Genomic DNA, 24,895 nt, shown 5'->3' with positions numbered 1-24,895 from the left:
AATAGTAACAAAAATGATGCATTATTGCTGATTAATTATCACATTACATTTTTCACATGTAAAATATCATACAACTTTGTAAAATATGTTACATTATAGTGTCAAGTGTGCCAAGTAAATTACATTACATTACATTACATAAGTTACATTAGTGTGTCAAACACACAACAATATCTTCCGATTGTTCCAATTATATTTCTAGCTAATATATATTCTTGGACAGAACTTTGAACTTTAAATTTCCTCAGTAAGAACATAACCTATTTTTTCGGACATTTCATTATTTATCAAAATTTGGGAACAGAATAGTTTTGGGCTATGCCTGTTGTTCTATCCCGATCATATTCATGATTTGTAATTATAAGTGTATGTAAAAATCACACAAAATTCGGCTATAGCTTACTACCACTATGTAGGCCTTTCTTAATTATTGTTTTCTATAAGCAAACGGATTAACCATTTACTGAAATTCTGTTTCATGTAACATCAACATTGAGTTACACAAATAACTATTTATTCAACAGGAACAATAATATACTGTATTACATAATTATTATGATAAAATATTGTTTTGGAAATCGTCTGAGACAATAATAAATAATGATTCTATTTTGAACGTTATCAAACTGTTTATCAATAATTTATCATCAGATGTAGGTACAGTATTGTCAACAATAATATTGATAATAATATTATCATGCTTAACCGATTAAGCAAACTAAAATTTCAAATAAAAATCCATTGTTTGTGTAAGAGGAAATTCAGTTTCTATTCATTGCAGTATAATATAGGCTACTTTTTTACTTTTCTTGTATTACATATTACAGTATATGTAATTTTTGTATAACATATTGCAGTATAGGTGTTTTTTTATTACATAAAATTAAAATGCATTGAGTCAGAAAGTGTTAACTGTAGAGCTACAGCTTCAGTTTCTATTCATTACTATCTCGATAGCATAATTGAATCGAATGGAAAGAAAACATTTCAAAAAATGGATTGAATGTAATAAATAATATTTATATTTAATCAAACACCTATTGAAACCTGGAGAACTAAAGGTGTTCAAAACGAGAACAAGATTATCTTACAAACGATATTTTTATGTCAAAGGGAGATTACTTTAGAAAAATCCGCGTGAAGATGTCAGATGTGACCTACTGCGAAAATCTGTTGCATGTAAGGTTAGAGCTTTAGAAATAGTCCAGTCACTATATACATTGGTGCATGCAATTTATATTGTAGTTCAGATTTTTTTATATATTATTTGGATACATGAGAGAAGTCCAGAACCAATTTCTTCATGCAAAATTTCCTTGTGTTACCTTGATACAGAATGGCCCAAAAACCTCGTATTTTCGGTTAATTTTCCAGTTTTCAGCTATTTTCGCCAAATCCAGTAATCAGACAAAAACATTTGCTCCCGCTCCCGCCTTGTTTCTAGACTAAAGAATTCTAGATAAAATGAGATCATTCGGAACTCTCTATCTGTAATGAGTACTGAGTTATGATTTTTCAAAAATGAGTAAAATTAAAGAAAAAATTAATTTTGAATTTTAGTTTTTGATCAACAATATCTTCCGATTATTCCAATTAGATGTATAATTCAATATTCCCTCTGGTCATATTTTTGTGCTCTACAATCTAAGACCAGGTAGTGCGCTCTATCTATTATAAATCTCCAGTTACACCTGACAACAATATGCTCCTTGTATTGTGAAAAAAACACCTAATTTTTAGCTTCAACCATCATCACCAACTACATTGTCCTCACATTGATCTTTCGCACGATGATATAAGTTCATGAGATTATGTTCTATGAAAATCACCCGTTAGATGCACTTCATATCAGTATTTCCTAGTGGAGAGGCGCGCATAAGGATACCTCAAGGATCAGAATTTCAAACATTTATAACTTTTGACACAATGCTTAGATTTCATCGTACTACACTTCTTTCTTATCGGCTCGTCAAGGCGGTTCAAAATCATGCATCATAAGTCAAATTCGGAAATGGAAAATTTATTGTTGAGTGTACTTAAGCTCATATTTCAATACACAAAAAATGGATAATTTCTATATTCAACGCTGCATATCTTGTGATTTCCAAATCTAGTGAGGATGTAAAAATGTTTGCCCTCTCCCCACTCCAATGAATAATTCTTCCGATTCCAATACCATTCGAAAGTAACTAACTATTTTTAAAATGGCGATTTTAACTTAGTTCTTTCATTTTTTCGTGATCTACTGTTAATCAAGAGTTTCTAAAACGAGTCTGATAAATCATAGAATCTAACGATTGATTCCAAAACGTAGATTGTTTCATCCTCTACGAGCTCAGTTGCCTAAAACTCATCTTGAATCCCTTTTCCTTATCATAGAACTGCCAAGAGCGTTAATATGAGGAAAATATCAACAATTTCCTGATTTTTTCAACAATCAAATCTTACTTTACAAACATATTTTTTCATGAATCGTTCACAGCAAATGGAAGAGAAGATTCTATTGCACATTTCAAAACCAAGTGATATTATAATAACAGGTTACTGAGATAAACAGATTTGAATATAGAAATTAGCCATTTTTTGTGTATTGGAATATGGGCTCAAGTAAACTCAACAATAAATTTTCCATTTTTCGATGGAATTTGACTTATTGACAAGATTTTGAACCGCCTTGACGATCCGAGAAGAATGAAGTGTAGTACAATGAGATCCGAGCATTGTGTCAAATGTTATGTGTTTGAAATTTTTACCTTGAGGTGGCCTAATGCACGCCTCTCCACTAGGAAATACTGAAATGAAGTGCATTTAACGAGTTATTCTCATAGAACATAATCTCATGAACTTATATCATCGTGCGAAAGATCAATGTGAGGACAATGTAGTTGGTGATGATGGTTGAAGCTAAAAATGAGGTGTTTTTTTACAATACAAGAAGCATTGTAGGTGTAGCTGGAAATTTATAAGAGATAGAGCGCACTACCTAGTCTTAGATTGTAAAGCACAAAAATACGCCAAGAGGGATTTTGAATTATACATCTAAATGGTAACAATCGGATGATATTGTTGATCAAAAAATAAAATTCATCAAAATTATTTTTTTCTTTTAATTTTACTCATTTTTGAAAAATAATAATTCAGTACTCATTGCAGATAGAGAGTTCCGAATGATCTCATTTTATTTAGAATTCTTCAGTCTAGAAACAAGGCGGGAGCGGGAGCAAATGTTTCTGTCCGATTACTGGATTTGGCGAAAATAGCTGAAAACTGGAAAATAAACCGAAAATACGAGGTTTTTGGGCCACTCTGTATCAAGGAAACACAAGGAAATTTTGCATGAAGAAATTGGTTCTGGACTTCTCTTATGTATCCAAATAATATATTAAAAAATCAGAACTACAATATACATTGCAAGCACACCCCCTTTTTTATGCCTATATTGACTGGACTGAAAGGAACGTAGGTCTGATGGTTGATAAAGGCATTAATGGTTTTCTTTTGAAGCAGAAATGGGTATTTTTCAAGTAGTAAGTCTTGATGCTTAGACGTACGTTAAATCACTAGATATCAGTAAAAGAGAAACTATTCACAAGGTTTAGTGAATGACATTGAGATCGTAACTTGTTTTGCCAATAGTTAATACATCACCGGAAAAATGTCTCGCCGTTTGATGAGTTGAAAAACGTATTCGAATCATCAGAATATTATCACATAACTCTTAAACAACTGCAGTTTTTTCAATGATGTATAATAATTAAACAAGTGTTAGAATGATTATAAATTAAGTAATATTGTTTTTGTTTGAGGAATCTTATGATAGAGACATCAATTTTTTCAAGATATTGAGAGAAATTATTGTGACAAGGGAAATGGAATATGTTATTCAGCAAAACATTGTCTACATATCGTGGTAGGAATTGATAATTTCAACTAGTTGCATAGCTAGGATAACACTGATCAAATCATAAATCAATGTGACAATATGAGTAGTATTTTTATATCAATTTATGTGTCAGAAATGATTGCTTTCCAATTTTTAATTTATTTTAAATTGAATTTGCAAAAAATCTTAAGAATCAAACATGACAATCTTCAGACAATAAAGTTGATATAATTATTGATTACAGATGGAAAAATAATGCGATTGAAAAAATTGTCACTATTTTCCAATCGGTGATCAATAATATTGTAATCAGACATAAGAAAATTATAGAACAATCTTACGACATTGAAGTTGTTACAATTAAAACAAGTTGGGTAATTTATTATTATTGTAAGATTTACATGAATATTAATTTAAAATTTATCTAGCCGAATATAAATTAGCTGCTAAATAACAAAATCAAAAAAATAATAGTATCACAGATCAATCACACAGAAGTAGCACTACAGTACACGCATAAGAATAAGTATTATTACTGTATTACATTCTAGAAGTAGATGAATAATAATATAAACAAAAATACATTTATTGTAAGATTTACATGAATATTAATTTTAAATTTGTCTAGCCGAATATAAATTAGCTGCTAAATAACAAAATCAAAGTTATTGAAACATTATATATATATATATATATATATATATATATATATATATATATATATATATATAATATATATATATATATATATTATATATATATATATATATATATAATAGTTGGTTGCTATTCCTTATTATTTTCATTAATTAATTATTATTATATAGATTTTGTTCTCATTATAGTAGAAACATTTATGTCAGTCACATCAGTTTTATATTCTTCAAATCTGATTTTCAAAAATAATTCAACTTATTCAAAACTAACATAATGTTGATTATAAAAAGTAAGAAGAGTACACCCTTGTAATATATTGTCGTAGTACAAGCAAAAGTCACTAACTCCAAAATATGCGATTTTGAGTTAAGTACATCAATAGATGCAGAAATCTCTGCTCTTTCCAATGGCAAAACTCATTAAGTCGTATGTCATTCGATAAAGAAGCTACTAACGTTTTTCACTTTTCACTAACTCTTTTCTTTAATATTTGTCACAGGCAAAAGTCACTAACTTGTTAATTCAAACATCTGTTTTTAGAAAAATGAAACATTCTCAGTTTGATGACAGGCAAATTTCATTAACTACAGCTGATGATTTATACATGTGTAGTAACGTGAAAACCGTGACAAAATTGTGTCTAGCAAAATGTCACTAAGTCTGGTTAGTGAATTTTGCCTGTTAACGTCTAACGTCTAACCTACATTGGAACTATAATTATATGCAAATGTCATTAAATGTTTATAGTGAAATTTGCCTGACTACTAATCCAAAATATTCAAGAGGAGATGTCACTAAGTGTTGTTAATGAATTCTGCGTGACTCAACAATAGCTTACAAAAGCCAAAAGCACATGCTTCCGGTACTACAGTTGAAGGGAATGTTGACTTGTTGACTGTAATTAGTAAGCCTTCAAGTTGGTAACAAGAGTTATTATGTTTTGTTTTCTTAGTCGTTGTGTCTGGATTCATTTATAAACATTACTCAGTGGTTGTTTAATAAATTGCATTACTTAGTGGTTGTATTTTGAAATTATAGTTCAGTACTTTTGTTCCATGAAGAACAGTAATACTTGTTTATCAAAATGCAATGTTGTGATAAATGCGGCCACATTTTCTCAAACAGAAGCCAATTAATTGTTCATCTTACTCAACAATGTGAATCAGCTCTTCCAAATAAGGTAGGTCGAATTATCATGATTGCCTTTTAGATTTAGATTCTATGTAGCCTATGTGACTATTGAATTTATCAATCTCTATTCTCTGTTTCAAATTGTGTTTGAGATGCTAGCCTGATACAGGACCCACCATGATTTTTAAAATTTTGTATTAGGTACCAATGTGATACACAGTTGTTTATACTTATCATTCCCACACAATTTCAAGTTGGCCTATGCTTTTTTGTTTCAGGTTTCAGATTCTAAAGAAAATAAAAATGTGGTGTCATCAGACCTACTCTACTCAGTAATTCCAAAGTATGTTGATAATATTGACAATCAGAATGTGTGTATAGAAGATAAATATGAGACCATCAACACTGATGATGATTCAACTGCAATCGAAAATTTACTAATGGTAAGTGTACACAATTAATTTGAAACAGTTTTTAACTGCTATTCTGATGCCCCAGAGAAGTTAAATGTTTATCAGAATGAGGCATTCACAACCAGAATGTTAAGTGTGCTGAGTTAACCCAATGCCATGTAATGATGCAGGGATCACTGGAATCTATTATCAAAATAAGCATTAAGTAATATCATAATTTTTGCATAATTCCATTTTTTCAGACTGGAAATGAAAATAGAATTGATGACCAGAATTTGTGTATAGAAGTTCAGTCTGAGATCATTAACACTAATAATGATTCAACTGCAATCGAGAATTTACTAATGGTAAGTTCACACAATTAATGTGAAACAGTTTTTTATCTGCTTTAATTGTAAATAGCTGAGGATAAACAGTTGTGATTTAAAATTTATGGTTTGTATAGTAGGCTATTCTGATGCCCCAGAAAAGTGAAATGTTTTCCAGAATGAGGCATTCATCACCAGAATGTTAAATGTGCTGGGTTAACCCAATGTCATGTAATGATGCAGGGTTCACTGGAATCTATTATCAAAATAAGCATCAAGTAATATTATAATTTTTGCATAATTTCATTTTTTTCAGACTGGAAATGAAAATAAAATTGATGAATCATCAGAAACGTATTTAGAGATTCCTGTTTACAGTTGTACCTTAATAGATGGAAGTGAAATTGCCATAACTGAATGTGAAAATATTAGTGGCGATCTTATGGACACTAGTACTGCCTCAACCAACAATGAATATACACAGATGGTGAGCTTCTAATATAGGTTCATAAATTATTCTCTGTTTCCTTAGATTCATGTTATATGCTACATACTTGGCTAAACGTGCTACATACATGGTAATATTGATTTATTGATCTCTATTACATGTATGTCTGTTTCAAACTGAGTTTAGATCAGTTTGCTATCACTTCACTGCTAATAATATACGGACCACCATGTTTTTTAAAAGTATTTAATCATTATTTTCATTATAATAAAATAATGTTAATTATTCAACAAATAATTTTTTTGTGATCCCAGTTGTTTATTATAGATTTAAAACTTATTATTGATACACAATTCCAAGAAGGCCCTTGCTATCTTTTGTTTCAGGTATCAGATTCTAAAGGGAATAACCATGTGGAGTCATCAGGCATATTATATTCAGTAATTCCAAAGTCTGTTGATAATATTGACCACCAGAATGTGTGTATACGAGATGAATCTGAGAACATTTTTAACACTGCTAATGAATCATCTGCAATGGAAAATTCACTAATGGTAAGTTAACACAATTTAAATATGTTTTTTACCATATTTCTTTGGACATAGACTAGGATACACAGTTATGATTTGTATTATTTACAATAATATCATAATAATATTATTGTTATGTTTTAATTTAAATGTGTTCATCTATTTTGCAGGTTGCAGAAAATAATGACAGTTTTGTTATCTTTGATTGTCGTGTGAAAGATCCAGACTGGATTCCATGTGAAGATGACAGTGATGCAGATAATAATCAGAACATAGAAGGAGACAGGACTGAAGAACAAGCTAATCAGAACATAGAAGGAGACAGGACTGAAGAACAAGCTAATCAGAACATAGAAGGAGACAGGACTGAAGAACAATCTAATCAGAACATAGAAGAAGAGCAAGGTTGGCAAAATATAGTTATTTTACTTGCTTTACAGGGGTTCCCTACATTTTTTATAAGCTGGAACAGTTTTTAGAAACAATGAAGGTGGATAATGATTATAAAGTGTACCAGATCAAACTTGTCAGGCAATCAAACCACTGACCTTGAAATCTGGAAACTATAAAATTTGCTAGTAGACTTTTGTTAAGTGATACCTACATAAGCTTTCAAGTTTGTACTATAATGCATGATGGTAAGTATGATGTATCTACAGTTTTTGCCTCCCTGTGGGTTTGAGCCACCAACATCCTGCACATGAGTCAAGGAGGCAAAGTTATAAATTTTAGTTTCTGTTTCCACAACTTTGTTCAGTTTTATAAGCCAATATTCACAGAACCTTTCAGAGAATGTGTGGATTGGTAATTAGGGTGGATAAAAATGAATATAAGTGTAGTGCACTTTGGTACAGTGGTGCTATCTTAACAGGAATATTATTAAAATTCATGGAATATGATTCCATTATCTCTTATAATCACGATTTACATTTTTTCTGCAGATGCTGCACCTGTTCGGAGAAAAAGGAACCGTTGGATGGTTGCTGACCCTTCATCATGGCAGAGAAACTTGGCAAAGAAGAAAAGAAACATGGGAGAGACTTATACTGTGAAACGAAAAGGAGAAGTGAAGCAATTTAATGCAAAATACCCTATACATTGTGACTGTGAAAAATGCAAATTCGAATGTAGAACGTTTTCTGAAGAGGATAGAAATAAAATTTGTCAGTCTTATTGGAAGCTAGAAGACTACCAAAGAAAAAGAGATTTTTTACTGGCAAATGTAACTTGCCAAGAAATCAAATATCACAAAGTGCCAGAAAGGATTCAAAACAATATTATTTTTTGAAGAATGGTCAGAGAGTTAGGCAATTAGCAATGGCCCATTAAATAATGCATTTAAACATGCTTCAGACAATGGCACATTCAGTGCCAGTGACATGCGTGGAAAACACAGACCTGCAAACAAGACTAGCAATGAAAGCATTAATTTTGTGAAGGAACACATTGAAAGTTTCCCAGTGACAGATGAACACTATGTGAGAAAAACTTCAAGTAGGAAATACCTCGACAAAACTCTTTCTATTTCAAAAATGTATGAATTATACAAAGAAAAATGCTCTATCAGCAACAAAAACCCAGTATCAAAAATTACATACAAAAGAACATTTTGTTTAAATTATAATTATTCGTTCTTCAAACCACGCAAAGATCAGTGTCTATTGTGTAACAAATTTGAGGCAATCAGGGGCCAAGAATCCAGTGATGAAAATTTGATTCTTACAAAGAACTATGAAGAGCACAGAATTAGAGAAAAAGAAGCTAATCAATCCAAGGATGAGGACAAAAAAGCAGCTGTTGATTCAAGCTTTACAACAGCAACATTTGATTTACAAAGTGTTCTGCAAATCCCAAGCACTGAAGCATCACCTATGTATTATAGTCGGAAATTGTGTTGCTATAATTTCACAATTTATGAAGGCGTCAAGCCAAATACAGCACATTGCTTCTCCTGGATGGAAATTGATAGCAAGAGAGGAAGTAATGAAATAGCTACATGCTTGTATTTATTTCTTAAAAATCTGCCACCAACCATCAAAGAAGTAACTTATCTCTGTTTTCTGATACTTGTGGGGGACAGAACAGAAATCAGAATGTGGCTGCAATGATGTTGAACATGGTACAACAAAGTGACTTGGAGATAATCACACACAAGTTTCTTGAATCTGGCTATTCATTGATGGAATGCGACAGTATGCACTCTGCCATTGAAAATCAAAAGAAACATAGAGATGTGTATACAATTCATGATTGGATTGGTATTTTCAAAGCTGCAAGGTCAAAGATGCACAATAAAAATGTTGAACCTTACAAAACAATCCAGCTGAAGTATACAGATTTCCTGAATTTTTCAAATATTTCAAAAAATATATTGAGAAATAAAAAGTTGATATTGAAGGAGAGCACGTCAACTGACTGAAAATCAAATGCCTGAAATTCACAGAAGCAGATCCAAATAACATTTTTTTCGGTACGGGCATTCTGGGGAATACAGGCAAATGAATGTGATTGGACACAGTCGTAGCAAAACTAATACAAATGGCAAAAATAATAATGTCACACTGACTCCTCTGTACAACAGTCAGTTACCAATCTCTTCTGCAAAGTACAATGACTTAGTCAAACTTTGTAAAACAGGAGCAATCCCTGAAGAACTTCATCACTGGTATAGTAATTTACCACACATAACACATTCAGGCGTGATAGAAACCCTGAACCAGAAGTAGGCAGTGATGGAGATTCAGATAATTTAGAATGAGTAATAAAATGTTTTGTTGAAGAATTCTGTTTCAGTTAATTATGTTACATTATCAATATTTGGGTATAAAGAAGTTTCTTTTTTGTATTTTTTTCAATTTATAATAAAACCCTTTCGGCGAGCTAGCTTTGATCATCAGATTAATTCGAAGCACTAGGGCGCCCATCACTAATTCAAATTTAATCACTCACGTGTCGAAAATCTTCTTGTAAGCCGCCGATGTCGATCCAACTCCATGTGGTCCGGGAATATGGTAGCCGGAATCGTCTCCTCCAAGGGGTTATAAATTTAATTAAAATGAAAATGACTTCTGCTTCACAATAGCATCACGAAGTCTTTTAAGAAATTTAATAATTTACTTAACTTTAACTTTTACAAAATCATTAGTAAGGTACTACGCTCTAAAATATTTGGGGTCCTCTTATGGTGGCATTTGGCTGGCGAGTGCTGGTTCTTCCTTCTCAAGTTTTACAGATCCTCTTTCCGACTTTCAAATTAGCATAAAATTTAAATATCTTAGTCCTCCGCCATTTAGGTTCAAATAGATCTTACAAAAAATACCAAAATATTGCTTAGATTATATGATTAATAATTTCTTTGCATTCGAGCCATATCGATAACATAGATTACACAAATTTTAACACAAATCTAGTACATTTATATAAATATATAGAAATATTTTTGAACTGGCCTACAGTTGCCGCCTATTAACTGCCGTTTTACTATTGGTGCATGCAAATTTATTCGGTATTCATGCGCCTGGTAACTCTTATTTCCTGAATACATTTAATTATTTTTATTTGGTTTTTTATTTATGCTCTTTACATGCTAGTTAATATTCTATACATTAATATTAATTCCATGCTACCTAATAATTAGCCACGTGGACAGGTGTTTTTTCACATTGCACACCATCTGATTGCAATAAAGCTCTGCCAAGGGGTTTTGGTCAGATTCTACGTTCCTCGGTTTGATCGATCTCTAGGTCACCGATCCGTGAATACATGTACATAACCTCAATCTTCAAATATTTTATATAATAATCTATTTATGAGCAATAAACTTCCTTCAAATCCTTTTTAGGTTCTTGTACCATTTAGCCAGAACAAGCTGATGCTATCTAATCTTGGTTATTATCTGCTTGGCGATATTAGCCAATTACTTTATTTTTAGACCTATTACTATTTCTGTTAGGGCTTTTTATCTACCCAGATTTAATATGTTACACGCGCCCCTGGGTTTGAATTCAAAATATTTGAGAATCACAATGTTTTTAATGAAAACCCACCCTTCAATACATCGATATACACTATACTTTATTTATAAATTATACTCTCCTACTTCTATCACAGTTCGCAGACATATTTGCTGCATCTCCTTTATACCTTTATCAAATACAATAACAAATTCTCCTCCTCAACACACATAAAATATCATAAATATAAACTTCTAAACGTACTCCTTCTGACAACACTTAAAACATAGTAATTTTTAAATTCGCCGCTTGCAGGGCCGCCAACTTAACTACACACATTTCATAATTCTCATAAATGATTCCTTTTAGACAATAATTTCGATTCATAAACTTCTGGGCTTATATCTTATAGTATTTCTTAGGTCTTAATATAAATAATTTTCTATACATCAGGTACAATACTTTCTTTTGCTAATGGCTCTTTGGTTTTGGTAGCTGGTATTCACTTTAAGTCTTTTTCAGGTAACAAACGTGGCATAATTAAAAGTAATAAATATAAAAACATATAAATAAATATATCGACATTAAATAACAATAATAAATAACTCTTTGGGTACAGTACTTCTTTTTATAAACATATGTTCAACAGACATTACATTCATTTGATTTGGGTGGCTTTGGTCAGCTGGTCGCTGTTCTACAATTCATAGTGCTACATGTTACATCAGAATTTGCTATCGACTTTCATAACTAACCTAACTGCTCAATTTTTTCTCTTAAAAAGGTAATTAACAAATTTTAATTTTATTATCCCCGCTTGTGTCCTTTTTTATCTGATGTATATAATTTAATTACATATTTAAAAATTGTTCTTTTCCTTATTGCAGGCTTCTAACGGCTGGAAGGAATTAAAACATTGGATTGTTGCCACGAGGTCCTATACCAATATTAAATTTATTAAGGAAGGTTAGTAATCGGTTTGATAATAATGTTTTCCTTGATTTCTTATCATATTATTTCAAATTCGATGATATTTCATGTAAAAATCCCGTGGTTTACTTGCATCTTCTTGCATTCTGTTTGTAGATGTTGTAGGCTGGCTAGGTTATCTGCTGTTGATTTGTGAGGCTGTCCTATTGATAATTTTTTCATCATGAATTTAAAGCCCTTGTATCTTGTATACTCCTTTAAACAATTCCTTGATCTGGTTCTGTTTTCTTCCTTATTATTTCTATTTATTCCATTGAGTCTCGATATTTTCACTTTAGTGGCATTGTTTATAATTCTAGTTACACCAATAAACGACTTTATAATATAAAGCTTCCAATCATCTTCATCCGATACTTTCCACTTAAATTCATTATTAGGCTTCATCATCATAATAAACAATTCAATAATATAACACTTCCAATCAACACTAATAAATTCTTTCAACAATAACATGGTCTTAATTATAGCATCACTTTTCAATATTATCACAACCATCATAACAAATATTAAACACCATATCCAAACATTTATCATCATTTTAACAATATGATCACTCAACATATAGCCAGGTACTTCAAATTTTATTCACATTATTTCTTATTTCTTTCACTCTTCCTAGACACCGTTTATCCTTCATCAATCTCCATGAGTACTTCATTCCATTATTATCCGCGCATGAATCAATCATAGTATTCCTATCAGTTCCGTTTCTGTCATATTCCTTTGGCCTATTTTTCCGGTCACATCGCTGATTGGCTCTCTTAAAACGTATGTGCCGCGGATGCATGACGTCGGCAATCTCTTCCTGTCCTCCTTGGTGCCGGTCCGGAATCCTCCTTGGCCTCTTGAAGCGTGCATGCGGCCGGTATGCGCGCGCGCGGTTCCTCCGTTTCTTTCGCTTCTTCCGCCTCCGGGCCTTGCGATGCATGTTCTCCCGAATGCCGTCCTCCTCGTCCTGATGTCGGTCGGGTGTCCTCGGGCGCCTCCGTCTCCGGGCCTTACGGTGGTCGCTCCTCTTATCCTGGATGCCGTCCTCTCGTTCTTCCATGGGGTCCTTGGTTTGCCGTGTGGTGGAATGATGCGCGGGTGTAAGCTCTGTGGGCGGATGCTTGGTGGCGGTCTCCTCCTGGTAACTGTTTATATTTATTAGTGACTCTTCGGTGGCGGGTTGCTCTGCGTTGGGGAACAGAATACTTAATATGGGTTGATGCTTTCGGGGTGTTTTAACTGCATTGTTGGCGGCGGTTTTTGGTGGTGGGCTGTCTTGTATTAACATCTGTTTTTCTAATATTTTCGGTTCTTCTAATAATGTTTTCGGTAAATCACTTCTGAATGTGGTGTATGACGTTGAAATATCCTGCTTTTCTTGGTTTGTTTCATTTGAGCTTTGTGCTTGTTATATCGGGGTTATCATGTAGACATAATTGTTTAGATGTAGTTTTCTGTATATCTGGTGGCGGGTCGTTGGGTGCTGGGTTCTGGGTTTTTTGTTGATTCAATCCTGTTGCATGCGCTAATGTATAAGTTGTACTGATTTGATGAGGTGGTGGTTTATGATTTCTATTATGATTATTCTGAGTGTAATCATTTTTTGTGTTAAATCGATCACGGCCATAATAATAATTTCTTTTGTAGGTTAGCTGTGGATAATGGTTTGTTTGACAATTTTGAAAGCTTCTACTATTCCAATTATTTTGATTATGATCATAGCAGCGTTTAAATTGAGGAGTAGATCGAGAGTGATCATATGATACTGGTTCATAGTTTTGGCTGGTATACTGATTACTTTTTGAGTTGTGTTGATTTTGTGCGTATCTCTGGTCTGAACGGTGGTTTGATATTGCCATCACAGACTGTATGCCATATAAATGATTTATCAGCTGTTTGCAATCAGTAATGGGTTGTGTGGCGAGTGCCATTCTAACTTGATACGGTAGCTTCTTTAAAATAATACTTGCTAATGCCGATTCATTAATGGGCTCGCTCAATTGAGAATTTTTAAACTGTAGGGCAGTGACGAAAGTGGTACATGCACCGTCTAAATTAGGGTTGAAATCGCATGATATAATGTCCGCTAGCACGTCCAACTGTTTACTTCTGCTCCAATACTGTTCCAGGAAGACAGCTACAAACTCATCCAATGATGTAATTCATGGACTCTATTCCGAAAGAACATCAGGGGTTCGCCAATCAATAAACTAGTCAAACGAAGACGCCAAAAATTCCAAGAGGTGGGTGTTAATGATTGAACTAGTTTTATCTGATCTATAAATTCTTTAGGTTGGAGATAGCGGTCTGTATTGTCAAAACGGCCTAATTCATTGAAACTGTGTAGTGAATCAAACGTTGCTATGGGAATAGGCTCTATATTCTCGTGCGGAAATTGATGTATTTGATTTTCAAGTTGTACTATGTTTTGATTTATATCAGAATTTGGGTGAGCTATTTCATGAATTTGCGAAGTGTTTTGTGCTGGTAGGTTATCTATTCTTTCGTTTAACTCACAAGTGACAGTATCTATTTTTGCTGTTAAATCGGTTGTAATTAGTTCTTGATTTTCAGCGGTAGATGCTGATATTGTGTCCGCAGTTTGCTTACCCGTTCTTACCGATGTATCCTTCAATGATTCCCGCATTTCCTTCATTTCCGCCTTCAAGTCCTTCATTGCCCTGGTCATTGTTTTTTCTAAACTATTAGAAAATGACTTGATCATCCCCTCTACTATAACCCTCCTTATTGCTTCTTGGGAGACATTTAACGGTTTATTACTGTTCACAGGATTCTTGGCGGTGATTGAAGATATCTGGGCGTTGGACTCCATCGCGCCCCCCTCAGCGTCGATCTCCGCTACTATCGCCGTCTGCAGTGTGTCTGCTACCTTACTTTGCGTGGACGAAAAGAGACTCATATTTTAAAAATGGATTAAGTGTCAAGTGTTTGTAAAAAAAAAAAAAGTGAAAGTTTTGGCCAACAAGGCATTAATAAGGACACAAATGAGGATAGGCCTATGGACATTACAAGCCAGGTAACCTATTTATTACTTAAGCTCTTATAATATAATAATACTATTCATTGATTTCTGACTAGCAGTTTAGGCCCATAAAATATAATAGCTCTCTCTATAAAATATATTTTCTACAATAATAATAATATAAAATTTTCTTAAAACATATAATTCTTCTTATTTAAGCTATTGATTCCCCAAAAAGTAATACAAATTTCCTTCGCCAGTTTTCCTCACAACTCGTATAAGTTATCTATAATTTTTAATATGGTTATTGACTTAATTTCAAATAATTATTCGATGAGCTTGGCTCTCATCATCAGTCCCACGTTGGTACGACATGTCTTTGTGCCGTATCCGTGGCCTATCACGTTGGGCGACATGTCTTTGTGTCACGTTATTCTTTATATTAAAATAACGATTAGCCTCCTGCTTGGCATCAGTCGGTAAAGCATGAGATTTGGTAATTAGGTCGTGGTTTTCTAATAGTATTCAGTCTTAAAAAAATCTTGATAGGCCTAGATATGGGCTTCTCCTATAACTCTTGTAATTCAATAAATAATAAATATTATATAAATGATACTATACTATAGAGTTGAGGAATAAAAAATAAATTGCACACCATGAAAGTTTCATACATATATTACATAAATAATGCAAAGATCAGTCGAGGCAAAAAATATATATAGAGCGATAAAAAATATAATATAAAAAATAGAACAATAATTGAAATCAATAAAAATATCACAGGCTAACTTTATATTCTAGATTTATGGCACGAATCATTACCATGTGCCTTTATCTTAAAATCATATGCATTCTGTTGCATGTAGTTGCGATATGCGCTTGCTAATACTTGTCGACTTGGACAATTCAATTAAAAATATGTGCTTTAAGATCAGCTTGATAAATTAGCCACTAATAATCCAAATATATATATATATTAAAATCTCTAGTACTTAGTAGATTTATTTGTATCGAATATATATTTTTATCTCAGGGTGCAAGATTCGGCACCTGACGGAATAGGTAGAGCCATTCATCTAGTGAATTAGAGCTATAATAAATTATCGCAAATTGTATTGCAAAAAATTAAATATTATATGCATATGTTTTAATAGCCTAGATTTTATATTTCTTTGATTTAATAGAAATTTCTGAAATATTGATCTATATTTTTCTTTCAAATAAATACCTTTAATACTAATTTTACTTGCGCAAGTATTACTCTTATTAATTTCTCAATTTATAATAAAACCCTTTCGGCGAGCTAGCTTGATCATCAGATTATTCGAAGCACTAGGCGCCCATCACTAATTCAAATTTAATCACTCACGTGTCGAAAATCTTCTTGTAAGTCGCCGATGTCGATCCAACTCATGTGGTCCGGGAATATGGTAGCCGGAATCGTCTCCTCCAAGGGGTTATAAGTTTAATTCAAAATGAAAATGACTTCTGCTTCACAATAGCATCACGAAGTCTTTTAAGAAATTTAATAATTTACTTTAACTTTAACTTTTACAAAATCATTAGTAAGGTACTACGCTCTAAAATATTTGGGGTCCTCTTATGGTGGCATTTGGCTGGCGAGTGCTGGTTCTTCCTTCTCAAGTTTTACAGATCCTCTTTCCGACTTTCAAATTAGCATAAAATTTAAATATCTTAGTCCTCCGCCATTTAGGTTTGAGCCACCAACATCCTGCACATGAGTCAAGGAGGCAAAGTTATAAATTTTAGTTTCTGTTTCCACAACTTTGTTCAGTTTTATAAGCCAATATTCACAGAACCTTTCAGAGAATGTGTGGATTGGTAATTAGGGTGGATAAAAATGAATATAGGTGTAGTGCACTTTGGTACAGTGGTGCTATCTTAACAGGAATATTATTAAAATTCATGGAATATGATTCCATTATCTCTTATAATCACGATTTACATTTTTTCTGCAGATGCTGCACCTGTTCGGAGAAAAAGGAACCGTTGGATGGTTGCTGACCCTTCATCATGGCAGAGAAACTTGGCAAAGAAGAAAAGAAACATGGGAGAGACTTATACTGTGAAACGAAAAGGAGAAGTGAAGCAATTTAATGCAAAATACCCTATACATTGTGACTGTGAAAAATGCAAATTCGAATGTAGAACGTTTTCTGAAGAGGATAGAAATAAAATTTGTCAGTCTTATTGGAAGCTAGAAGACTACCAAAGAAAAAAAGATTTTTTACTGGCAAATGTAACTTGCCAAGAAATCAAATATCACAAAGTGCCAGAAGGTGGAAAGGCCAGAAAGGATTCAAAACAATATTATTTTTTGAAGAATGGTCAGAGAGTTAGAGTATGCCAAAACTTTTTTTTAAAAACGCTGGCAATTAGCAATGGCCCATTAAATAATGCATTTAAACATGCTTCAGACAATGGCACATTCAGTGCCAGTGACATGCGTGGAAAATACAGACCTGCAAACAAGACTAGCAATGAAAGCATTAATTTTGTGAAGGAACACATTGAAAGTTTCCCAGTGACAGATGAACACTATGTGAGAAAAACTTCAAGTAGAAAATACCTCGACAAAACTCTTTCTATTTCAAAAATGTATGAATTATACAAAGAAAAATGCTCTATCAGCAACAAAAACCCAGTATCAAAAATTACATACAAAAGAACATTTTGTTTAAATTATAATTATTCGTTCTTCAAACCACGCAAAGATCAGTGTCTATTGTGTAACAAATTTGAGGCAATCAGGGGCCAAGAATCCAGTGATGAAAATTTGATTCTTACAAAGAACTATGAAGAGCACAGAATTAGAGAAAAAGAAGCTAATCAATCCAAGGATGAGGACAAAAAAGCAGCTGTTGATTCAAGCTTTACAACAGCAACATTTGATTTACAAAGTGTTCTGCAAATCCCAAGCACTGAAGCATCACCTATGTATTATAGTCGGAAATTGTGTTGCTATAATTTCACAATTTATGGAGGCGTCAAGCCAAATACAGCACATTGCTTCTCCTGGATGGAAATTGATAGCAAGAGAGGAAGTAATGAAATAGCTACATGCTTGTATTTATTTCTTAAAAATCTGCCACCAACCATCAAAGAAGTAACTTATCTCTGTTTTCTGATACTTGTGGGGGACAGAACAGAAATCAGAATGTGGCTGCAATGATGTTGAACATGGTACAACAAAGTGACTTGGAGATAATCACACACAAGTTTCTTGAATCTGGCTATTCATTGATGGAATGCGACAGTATGCACTCTGCCATTGAAAATCAAAAGAAACATAGAGATGTGTATACAATTCATGATTGGATTGGTATTTTCAAAGCTGCAAGGTCAAAGATGCACAATAAAAATGTTGAACCTTACAAAACAATCCAGCTGAAGTATACAGATTTCCTGAATTTTTCAAATATTTCAAAAAATATATTGAGAAATAAAAAAGTTGATATTGAAGGAGAGCACGTCAACTGACTGAAAATCAAATGCCTGAAATTCACAGAAGCAGATCCAAATAACATTTTTTTCGGTACGGGCATTCTGGGGAATACAGGCAAATGAATGTGATTGGACACAGTCGTAGCAAAACTAATACAAATGGCAAAAATAATAATGTCACACTGACTCCTCTGTACAACAGTCAGTTACCAATCTCTTCTGCAAAGTACAATGACTTAGTCAAACTTTGTAAAACAGGAGCAATCCCTGAAGAACTTCATCACTGGTATAGTAATTTACCACACATAACACATTCAGGGCGTGATAGAAACCCTGAACCAGAAGTAGGCAGTGATGGAGATTCAGATAATTTAGAATGAGTAATAAAATGTTTTGTTGAAGAATTCTGTTTCAGTTAATTATGTTACATTATCAATATTTGGGTATAAAGAAGTTTCTTTTTTGTATTTTTTTCAATCTTCATTATTTTGTCATTCATTGATAATTACTAATTCTTATTACTCATTTCTTGAAAAATAATTTAAAAAGTAATAATTAAGGGTCAATAGATGATTGAATTGAAAAATGTTTTGATGAATGTAAATTATCCTTTTTTCAATGATAGTGTTTAAGAAAATAATAATATTATTGTTTTTGGAAGATATTTTTGATTTTAGTCAATTTTGAAACTTCAATTCTATTATTGTACAGTAGTTTATTGTTAGACCCTATTACTGCCATTGAATTCACCTGACTTGAGACCATCATTAAAGTGCGTAAATGTAGAGTGTTGACATGCAGAAGTCACTAAGTGTGCAACATCTTTTGGAATCTCATTTTATAAATATAATATCCTTGTATCTTATAAGTTCATAATAATATTTACTAAATAAACATTGTCATTTTTCATTTTCAGTTGACAGTTTTCTTTTTTGTTTTTGATTAATTTCCTGAGAGCCATTCTAATTTGCCAAAAATTTCAAATGCGAATTTCTCAAAACTAGTATCTTGAAGTTAGTGATTAGTGATTGAAGCTAGTATTTTGAAGTGTTATTGAATTATACACTACTAATTTTGACATTACACTATTTTTAAGTGTATTTTTTCAAAGCTGAATTGGAAAAAAAACATGTCATATTAAGTGATGACATAATATTGCTACAAATGAGCATAAGTTATTGAAACATCATATATATAATAGCTGGTTGCTATTCCTTATTATTTTCATTCATTAATTATTATTATATAGATTTTGTTCTCATTATAGTAGAAGCATTTATGTCAGTCACAACAGTTTTATATTCTTCAAATCTGATTTTCAAAAATAATTCAACTCATTCCAAAATAACTTTATGTTGATTATAAAAAGTAAGAAGATTACCTTTGTAATATTTTGAATTATACACTACTAATTTTGACATTACACTATTTTTAAGTGTATTTTTTCAAATCTGAATTGAAAAAAAACATACCATATTAAATGATGTCATTATGTTGCTAAAAATGAGCATAAATTATTAAAACATCATTTATGGTTGCTGGTTGCTATTCCTTATTATTTTCATTTATGAATAATTATTATATTGTTTTTTGTTCCCATATATAGTAGAAACATTTATGTCAGTCACATCAGTTTCATATTCTTCAAATCTGATTTTCAAAAAAAAAAAAATATTAAACTTATTCCAAACTAACTTCATGTTGATTATAAAAAGTGAGAAGTACCCAATATTATTTCATTGTAATTTTTCTCATAATAGTAGAAACATTTATGTCAGTCTCAACTTTTTTATATTCTTCAAATCTGATTCTCAAAAAAAATACAACTTATTCCAAAAGGGATAGAATAAAGAAAGGTCATACAGATATGGATTCGACAAATGAATACAATACATATCGTAATACCTTAAATAGGCTCATAAGTAGTGCAAAGAAAAGTTATTATAAAACCAAAATAGAACAATGTAACAGAAATAAGTCAAAACTTTGGATGTGTATTAATGATGCCATCGGAGAGAGGAAAAAGAGAGTACTTAAATTGGAGTTGAAGCCACGAAGTTGAATGATTTTGCAATATGGGGAATATTGAGATGTTTGAATTGTAGTTTTTTGTGCCTTTCTTTCAGGTTGTTAAACTAATCAACTCGTATTTTAACTTGGTTTATTTAATTATCTGGTTTTGTTTAAATTTTATAATAGTGCCATGTCCTGAAAAGTTTAATTGTGTTTCTTCATCATGTACGAATAATTATTGTTTCTTCAAATAACCGCTAAGGTACGTAAAATAAGGTTAAAATATAATTTAGGGAATTTAATTGATCGAAACTTCCATAAGAGTATGGTATTAATTAAGCCTGTTATTTTTCAAGTTAATAATATTGATTGAGAATAATCCTTTTGATTTTATTAGTGATGGAAGATAATTATAAATTTTTTTCTAAAGAAGTATAGAAAGTTTTCAGTTACGTTACATTTGAGTTATTGTTTCTGGAAATATATTATCGTAGAGTATTGCTGAAAGTCAGGAAGATAGCCTTTAAATTGGAATGAAATTTTTAAGATTATGTTCATATTGAGTGTAAGACTCAATTTTATATTTTTCTGACTGTGTTTCCTCATGGTGTTAAGGCTTTTAACTGAACGCTAATTTATTAAATTATAACAGAACTTTTGAATTATTTGTGAAGAAAGATCCATTAATTCTGATACAAAGAATCAGTAGTTTAAAGATAAAATCTATATAAAATGAGGATTCAAATAGAATGAGAGAATTTAATTAATTGTAATCAATAGATAACTCCTGTTTTAGCTTTTGATGAATTGTAGGAAGAGTTAGAAATTAATGCTGTAATACATTTATTTACAGCGGTTCATGTGTGTCCCCAAACCATCTTCTTGTACTACCACCCCTTTGGTTCCGCAACTTTATGTAACACCGCTTCAAGACACCCGTTCAGACGACAGGTCTAGGGACGTAAGAGGACGTCGCCGTCAAGCCAAATTCAACCGGTAAAAGCTCACCGCCAAAAACAAGGTACTGTAACCCCGACGATAAAGCAACGTACAGACCAACGAAAGTGCAGTGTAGTGAAACAAAGGTTCATTCGAGAATGTCAATCAAAAGTGGGGATTCAAAATTATTATGAAATGGGTTATATGGGTTACTATCGACGAAACTTGGGTTCAACGGGCTTTTCTTTCTTGAGTAATTCCATGTTGAAATGAACTTGTTATTGATGACTGATATTGTTTGGTTTTGTGACGTATTGCTATCTAATCGGGGATAGTAATGCGCCCCCGAATCAGATGAAGAATGTCACCAAAGTAACATGAAATTGTGGTTTCTGTTGTTCGATTTTAGTTGCCAATGTTTATTGAAGCTGTTTGTATTTTTCTATTATTTCAAATTGTAGTGTTATTCTATAGTATAAACCTATTAAATCAGGCATGGCAAGATTAATTGAAGTTTTCTTGACTCTAGCCCGTTCACCTGCATGAATTAGGTATAGACTCAGGTATTTTCTAGATGTGTCGGCCTATTTCTAAATTCTAAATTTTATTCAAAATTGTCTTCTTTATCATCTTTAAAAAAGTGCAGGCACACAAACTAACTTCATGTTGATTATAAAAAGTGAGAAGTACCCAATATTATTTCATTGTAATTTTTCTCATAATAGTAGAAACATTTATGTCAGTCTCAACTTTTTTATATTCTTCAAATCTGATTCTCAAAAAAAAAAAATACAACTTATTCCAAAAGGGATAGAATAAAGAAAGGTCATACAGATATGGATTCGACAAATGAATACAATACATATCGTAATACCTTAAATAGGCTCATAAGTAGTGCAAAGAAAAGTTATTATAAAACCAAAATAGAACAATGTAACAGAAATAAGTCAAAACTTTGGATGTGTATTAATGATGCCATCGGAGAGAGGAAAAAGAGAGTACTTAAATTGGAGTTGAAGCCACGAAGTTGAATGATTTTGCAATATGGGGAATATTGAGATGTTTGAATTGTAGTTTTTTGTGCCTTTCTTTCAGGTTGTTAAACTAATCAACTCGTATTTTAACTTGGTTTATTTAATTATCTGGTTTTGTTTAAATTTTATAATACATTTAGATTGCCCTAATAATTCTTTTCATTCATTTTCTTAACCTAATCTTTAGCATAGTTTCATGTCATTATTGGTGGGATCCACTCAGATTTAACTTTTCACGAGACTCTAGGTCCAATACTTCCAACTCTTGTTCACCTATTCTTAACACTGAGAATGGGGTGTAACATTATATAATATGTTTTTTATAATTATAATCACTTATTATATGTGTATATTAAGAGTACTTTAAGCTTTTTTAGCAGTAATGAGTGATTTTTACACAAATCCACAATTTTAAATGGGTATAGAACTACCCCACCATTCTAGGGTTAAAAATTCATAATGGATAAATTATTGTGTTTTCTGTGAAGTTAAGTATTTCTGATGAAGAGAAGATAAGTAAAAGCCTGTAACCAGATGAATGAGTTTTGTATTAAGAGATAAGTATTTAGCTTTTAAAAAAATTTTATTTGTGTCAATGGTTTTTTTTTAGTATTTGTGTTTAAAGTGCCCAAGTTTCATGAAATTATAAATTGATTTTCTCTGGATTGGATTCTCTATCAAGCAATAGTAACCTGATTCATAAATTACATCAAGATATTGAAATATTGGAACCAAGACTTTATCTTAGGAACAGGTGAAAAACTATCAAACCAACAGGACAAGATTGATAGTATGCCAAATGGTATCCCTGGTAGGACAGCATTAAAAAAACAAATCCCTGGTTGCAGAAATTATAAATGATGTCTTGATGTATTATGAATGGTAACAGAATAAAAAGTTGACTTGAGAGCAATCAAATTCTAATGTAAGGCATAAGAGGTGGAAGTGAAACCAATTGAATTGATTTGAGTCACATAGAGAGAAAAAGGCAAGCAAAATTTCTAACGGAGTCCACTTCTGACAAATATAGCTAAATAAAAGTCATTCCAATCAATAGTTGGAGCAGAAATCTTGAGCCTCATATGGAAGAAAAGGTTTTACAGTTGGTTTAGTTTTTTACATCTAGTTCAATTTTTCTACTAATCAAATAAGGTTATTAATTTAGTACTTATATAGATCTGCCTCCAACATTCAATATTGGTGTAATATTAAGAAATATAACTAAAAAAAGAGTATTGGTTGACAGATCAACTACTACAATCACCAATTTTTTCAAGGATCATGGCGAGAGATAGGTTTTTGAATTTATTAGTATGCAGTCTAATTCGAGCGTTCAAAGAGTGAACATTGTTTAACAGTAGTATAGGAGTAGTGTACTTAGTATCATTCATAGTGATTATGGAGTCAGCAGTTATTTGATCCGATTCAGGTCGGTTAGGTATAATTGTCAGCAATTAATTGCTTTAGTGAAAAACTATTTTTTTTTTGGGTGTGCGGTTATTGGGTTATTGACATTGAGTGATAATATAAATGTATGAAAACACCAGAAAGGCTGTCTACTTTTCTAATTCCGGATTATTAGGATGACGTAAAAGAAACAAACACAACTACCTACATCGACCAGGATTTTGAGCACCATGGAAGGTGGATTTGAAAACCTCTGCCAAGACTACATTAATGTCAAGGAAACAAAGGATCTTCATTCCTCCATCAAGAACTGAGCGACGCAGGAGTTTGAAAGAAGAAAAGTCCTGAGAGTAGATTATGATATATTTTTGGAATTATACAGCCGACTATCTGAAAGTCTCATAAAAGTTGAAACAAGGACTGCAACTCTGATGCATCTATCTCCAGCTTTGGAACGCCAGAAAATAGCTGAATCTATTAAGAGCATCTCTAAAAAAGTAGAAGAAATAAAACCAAGGAGCAAGCCATCTTATGCTGAAATGCTTCAGCTGCCATCAAAGGTGAAGACAAGGACAGATGGAGGTAAGCCGGTGAGGATTCAACCGAAAGAGGAAGTGATAATAATCAAGCATGCGGAAGTGAAAGGAGATGAGAAGGAGGCGAGCTGAAGAACCAGAAGCTCCAATTCCGTCTGAAATGTCGATCCATCGGAACCTGAGAGTTAAAAAGTCAATTACCCTTCACTGCATAATG

General features: G+C 32.3%; 1 protein-coding gene across 1 annotated transcript; it reads left to right on the top strand.

Annotated features, from left to right (window-relative positions):
- The first annotated feature begins 5,911 nt into the window (after positions 1–5,911).
- On the top strand, positions 5,912–24,810 carry LOC120352167. Its single transcript, XM_039431861.1, has 7 exons — positions 5,912–6,114; positions 6,327–6,431; positions 6,709–6,879; positions 7,227–7,394; positions 7,541–7,775; positions 8,312–8,441; positions 24,525–24,810. The coding sequence occupies exons 1-7, from the start codon at positions 6,112–6,114 to the stop codon at positions 24,808–24,810; spliced, it is 1,098 nt and encodes a 365-aa protein (XP_039287795.1). The 5' UTR covers positions 5,912–6,111.
- Positions 24,811–24,895: the final 85 nt, after the last annotated feature.

The sequence above is a fragment of the Nilaparvata lugens genome, chromosome 7 (assembly GCF_014356525.2).
Source record: "Nilaparvata lugens isolate BPH chromosome 7, ASM1435652v1, whole genome shotgun sequence".
In the NCBI taxonomy this organism is placed as follows: domain Eukaryota; kingdom Metazoa; phylum Arthropoda; class Insecta; order Hemiptera; family Delphacidae; genus Nilaparvata; species Nilaparvata lugens.
Note: the sequence above shows the minus strand (reverse complement) of the source record. Positions and strands in the feature narration are given on the sequence as shown.